At 39.7% G+C, this 5,520-nt stretch overlaps 1 protein-coding gene across 1 annotated transcript; it reads left to right on the top strand.

The window, feature by feature from the left end:
• Positions 1–709: 709 nt before the first annotated feature.
• Positions 710–5,020, top strand: LOC129199560 (cryptic protein-like). The gene is made up of 6 exons (XM_054810246.1): positions 710–822; positions 1,344–1,393; positions 1,536–1,712; positions 2,616–2,730; positions 2,836–2,945; positions 4,888–5,020. The coding sequence occupies exons 1-6, from the start codon at positions 710–712 to the stop codon at positions 5,010–5,012; spliced, it is 690 nt and encodes a 229-aa protein (XP_054666221.1). The 3' UTR covers positions 5,013–5,020.
• The last annotated feature ends 500 nt before the right edge of the window (positions 5,021–5,520 follow it).

Genomic DNA, 5,520 nt, shown 5'->3' with positions numbered 1-5,520 from the left:
GTAAATTAAATCCAGGTATCTGCTGATGTTGCATGGACTCAGACTAGGAATATGCACTAATGGGTCTAATTTTACTAATAGTAAAAAAGTTGCAAAAGGTATTTCAAGAGTTTATTAACAGCTCTTGAGAAAATAAACTTCTGTCAAGAACCTTTCTGTAATACTTTTGGTAGAAACCTCTAATGCAGGCTCTAAGGATTATCAGTGCTGCAAAGTGGTACAATTTCATAAAGTAGATCCCCTCTGGAAAACCCTGGTAGGCACAAGGCATGTAGGTAGAATTGAGGCTTTTTAACCTTCATTATATACCTGCTGCAGTTTCTTATACATACCTATTGCAGTTCTGCTGAACAGGTTTTTTATTCCCCGTGCAGTATGTGGTGATACAAAGTTTTTTATGTTAAAAAATAAACTGGGGTTGAGATCTTCCTGGCTGGGACATTTCTGTGTCCATGGGCCCTTAAGTCTCCCCCCAGCATTAGGTGCCCCAAATTTGCTCCACCCTTCAGCAGTGCATGTAAATCGGGGGCAGGCCAGGGAGTCCCAGCTCGGAGGGATGGTCCCTGCCTGCCAGGACTTCAGTGAGCACTCAGCAAGCGGTACAACTGGGAACTATGTCTTTTCGGCGTTGCTATAAGCTGGACAGAAAGATCAAAGTTTTCATCCTTTCTCCTTCTCTTGTTGCCATGTATGGTGTGACTCCTGCTGCATGCAACAGCCTTCAGTGAGGGGCTTTGGACCTCTTCCTCCTGCTCAAGCTTTCCCGGAGGATCTCACGGGTGTTTCAAGCTGCAAGAAAATGTACTGGGCAAATCACGTTAGGTAAGGATGCCTGAGCTGCCAGAGACCTACCTTCTCTGCTTTTTCTTTTAGCAGTGCTTTTTTTTTTTTTTTTTTTTTTTTTTTTTTTGGCTGATAATCAGGCCAGGAAGCAGAAAGAAACAAATGTACCTGGAATCGCAGGTGAAGCGAAGTCTAATGTTTTCTTCTTGCCTTTGCTGCTTTTGTAACTGCTGGCAACAACCTAGTTGTGGTAAAGAAATGTACAGAAAAAGGCATTTTTGACTGGTTGTCAACCAGCAAATGTGTGGAATCTGTAGCTTTCTGGAAGAAAGCCTAACCTGTGTGTTCCTGTTCTCTGCCCGCCCCATCCTCCAATTCTCAAGCTTAGTTTGAGATTTTTTTACGTATTAATTCGAATTACTACTGACCTAAAAATATATACAGTTTATATTATAATGGTTGATAAAGCTTTGAAAAAGCTCCTTCCTGCCCCCCATCTTCATTTTGGTGTTTGTGTCTTACTAGCACAAATTTATTTCAGCTTTTTTTTTTTTTTCCAGAATTCTTTTCACTGTCATTCTGATCTGGCAGGCTGTTCATTCAGGAAAAGGTAAGGAAAGTTCCCTCCCGCCCTCGTCCCCCTCTCTCCCTCCCCTCACACCCCCCCACACCGTGTTTCTCATGTACATTTCCAGTGTGCATTGCTTCATTAGAAGTTACCCTTCTTTTCCATATTTGCATTTCTTGTCAAGGCCGTGAAAAAGAAGAACGAGAAGGAGATGTGGAAAGTTTCAATGCCACAGCACAAAAGCAGCAGCCAAAGAACGAAGACACTATTATAAATTTTCTCAATTACCTGAATCAGAGTTACGAAGACGGAAGGCAACAGCATTCCAGGGTATTGGTACCTTTCACTGGGATTACAGAGAGTAGGTAACATTATTTATTTAAACAATGCCATAAAATTGGGGGGTTTAAAATATTATATCACAGTAATGCTCTGACTGTTGTCCTGAAGATTCCAGCCGGTTGGTTTTCTGTGGCCGCTTATTTAAATTATTTCCATGGCCACTTAGGAAATGGTGATAAAAATTTAAGGTAGAACCGGGAATTTCTTACCTGCAAAAGGTGGTAACAGAAACCGGGGAAGTATACTAGGAATTAAGAAGGGGCTGGTCACTTGGATTTGCAAAAGTGTTTATAAAATTTTGTAAAATTCTGTTCATTTTTTTAACATTCACCATATTTTATGACAAAAAATTATTTAATTAAAAAAAAAAAAGTTTGAGCTGTTGGAAAGCAACAGTACTAACAGAAAAAAACAAGGACAAACTTATGTTTTCTCATACGTATATAAAGTTTTAGATTGATGCTCAGTCCCAGGAGTCTGAGAGAGGCTTAAGGAAGCGTTCCCCTCCCTTTTCAAAACTAAGCAACTCTTCCCAGTTACAAAGCCTCCTTTCTTAAAAAACAAGCACCGCTTCCCGGTAACAATGCCCCGTTTCTCCGTGTGACTGAAACCTGCCTCCGTTAAAGTGAAATGTTTCACCTGAATATATGCTGCTGCTGCTGCTGCTACGGGATTTGCCAAGGGCTGCTTCTTGACCGTCTTGTAATCCCTAGTAGTTTGCTTCTAATCCTTAACTAAACAAACTGGGCTTAACCGAACAAACACTCCTAACAGGCAGATAATTTTATTGTCTCTAAAGACAATAAAACTAGATATCCTTAAGATCCTTTGGCAACTGGAGAGACCTGAGAGAACAAGTGAGGAAAAGGGGAGGTTTGGAGCTCCTGGGATGCTTGGTAACCTCTGTAATATTGTCTTGCAGGTAAAAAACTGAACAAACAGTGCTGCCAAAACGGAGGGACCTGTATCCTCGGGTCTTTCTGTGCCTGCCTAAAGCATTTCACTGGCAGATACTGTGAACATGATGAGCGGAAGAGGTAAATACCAGACCAAAACCAGAGAGAGTGAGCAAGCTGCTCTGGATGGTTATTTTTCTGTGGTGGGATCAGGGACGTACCAAATGTCTCCCTTGTCCTTGACAGCAACTGCGGCAGCATTGCCCACGGTACCTGGGTGCTGAAGGGCTGTCGGCTGTGTCGGTGTGGCTATGGTAATCTGAACTGTCTCTCAGAAATAATGCACGGTAACTGTGGTAAGGAATGGCATTAAATCAACTGTTTTTATCTTTTGGGTAACAGAATTGTCTTCTGCAAAGGTGGGGTACTCAAAGGATCCTGTATGTGTTCTATTTAGACTTATGTAGTGGCCTGCTTTGCTTCAGAGAATGCATTAGTGAGACAGTAAATAATACTGCTGTTGCCTGTATAGTACATCACATAAAAAGCTTTGAGATCTTTATAATCCTGTGCAGTAGGAAACTTCCCCCATTTTAAGTGAAAACTACAGGGATTAAATGTTTCTCTGATTTGCAAAACCTGCACATGTCTATGATTTCCCACTTAACCAGGACAATTCATACAACTAAACCACATCCAAGCATACAAAAGTCTTTCTTAGATGAGGAAAGACAAAACACAGTAGTGTAAGCTGGTGTGGTAGAAGTAGAAACCAGTATGACACTGGAGAAACAAATACTGAAAACTTGCATGTTCTGGCATAAACTACTTAACACATAAATGGCAGAAAACTAGTCAATCTTATTTTAAGATCTATATCTTAATGTTCAAAATATTCCTGTACAGAGTTCTAAGACTGAGCACACTCCACAAAAAATGTGTAACCATAGTCCTGATCAGTGTAAAGTAGTAGCATCCAGTTTCCTCAAAAGCACTGTATTACTTAAAGTCAAGATTGTATACATCAGCCTGTGAAAATCCATCTAAAAAGGTTTGAGTATTTTTGAAAACAGGGTATCAGATAGCTAGCATAGAAACTTGAAGGATTGCTTTACAGGTACTTATTTTCCATGAGAACTGGCTACTAAGATCCAGACTATTTTCAAGACTCTGAGATGACTAATAAAGAATTTAATATTATTTTGTCTCCAGCGGCAAAGTTCATGCAAAATATTCTTGCCCTTCTCCATCCATGTCTCAATCCCACCCTGTGTTGTAATCACCTTCCTTCAGTTGTGCCAACATCACTAGTTAATAGAGTAAGAAAACGACAGGCCTAAATAGCTTAAAGATTCATTTGCACCCCAAGGAACTACCAGTTGCTTCTTTCCTGACTGAGTAGCAGTGCATTGAAGCTGTAACTCCTGAGTTATACCACCAGCTCAGAAGTAAATACAAATTTCAAACCTGAGTCTCTTGGTTTCCCAGGATATGCCCTACTGTGTGATAAAGCCCACAAGTCCAAAGAAGTGAAATGCAAAAGAAAGGTGACATTCCTATCTTTTCAACCACGGACAAAAAAACCCAAAAACCAAACATAAACACAAACCCCACCAAAACTAAAAACCACCACCAAAACAACTTTTGCCTTGAAGTCTTCTATATTGACTAATTATGTGTGGCACCCAACTTGTTCATTAAACTCTTCAGAAGAGTTAAATAGTCAAGTTCCCTTGGGTGTTCACCTTCGAATCAGCCCTACTGTTAACCATTACAGGAGCAAAAGACCTAACAGGCCTCGCCACACTCAGTAAAAGCGGTATACTGCTTACTACTCTCGAGCTCAGCTTATCAAAGGCCATAAAGGTTGCAGTGGAGAATCATCTGATATTCTAAGCGGGACTCACTGGCTTTCACTTGCTTGAGGGCATGGCTTTCTGCTTGTGCTAATAAATGAAGGCCCTTCCTGTAAAGGAAGGGTTAAAAGGCTACATGCAGACTTGAGTGCATACCTCTTGTGAAGATCTTGCTCTCGCTTGGTATTTACTTTTGATTATTCTGAGATTAATGCCTGCAAGAACTGATAAGTGCTATCGGTTGCTCCTCAAACGATCATTGATGGGACATCTTTTCACATCTCTCCCCTGAGAATAGCCTCTTTGATTGCCTTTAACAGCTGATACCTTTAACTTAAGTACCTGTGAGATGTCGGAGGACTTTCGAGTATGTTGAAACCCCTTGTTTTAAAATTTACCTATTTTACTCATTAACCAGTTTATTTTCTTGCTATTTTTTTAGACCTGAAATCAGGAAAGGAGGAAAATACCACAGTATCTTCTAATGGGCTAAGATTACAGCAAACAAATTTTGTACTCGCTTGCCTGCTTCTCTTCCTCCTGAAGTTCTACTGCTGGCAGTCGTGAAACTGGAGAAGGGGAAATATCTTAGGGTTGATGTAACCCTCACAATGAGTCATACAACTTTTTTCTTCTTTGAGCTACAGAATACACTTATACCTACATGTTAGAGGCAGATTAAGATGTATTAGTCAATGCTGAAATGCTTGGTTTATTATAAATTCAGATTATATGAATGTGAAGTATTTATTATATATTATTATATTATTACTACTATCAATGTGTGATACTAACGATTCTTTAGTTCTAAAATACTGTTCTTCCGCTGGAAGCAAAAAACTCTCCATGTTCTATGCCTTAAGTACTGTAAATTATAGTAATTTCCTCTGTACACAGTACAACTATTTTAACAAATAAATCTGATTTCATTTCTGAAGAGCTTTTATGTTTGGTTTTATTTAGACTTGAAAATTCTTATCTACCATTTGTCATTGTATTGTATCCTGTAACAAAACAGTAAGAAAAGGGCAGGGTAGAATGAACAATGTGAAATTTTAAGAGATAAGGAGGGGTT

This window comes from Grus americana, chromosome Z (assembly GCF_028858705.1).
Source record: "Grus americana isolate bGruAme1 chromosome Z, bGruAme1.mat, whole genome shotgun sequence".
Lineage (NCBI taxonomy): Eukaryota > Metazoa > Chordata > Aves > Gruiformes > Gruidae > Grus > Grus americana.
The sequence above is the reverse complement of the archived record's forward strand: the minus strand, read 5'-3'. Positions and strand labels throughout refer to the sequence as shown.

What these genes read in the sequence shown, in the direction of transcription:
- LOC129199560 (XM_054810246.1), top strand. Translation starts at nt 710, where the DNA reads ATGCAACAGCCTTCAGTGAGGGGCTTTGGACCTCTTCCTCCTGCTCAA. An exon ending in TACTGGGCAAATCACGTTAG is followed by an intron (nt 823 to 1,343) that starts GTAAGGATGCCT and finishes TTTTTTTTCCAG; the next exon opens with AATTCTTTTCACTGTCATTC. An exon ending in GAACATGATGAGCGGAAGAG is followed by an intron (nt 2,731 to 2,835) that starts GTAAATACCAGA and finishes TGTCCTTGACAG; the next exon opens with CAACTGCGGCAGCATTGCCC.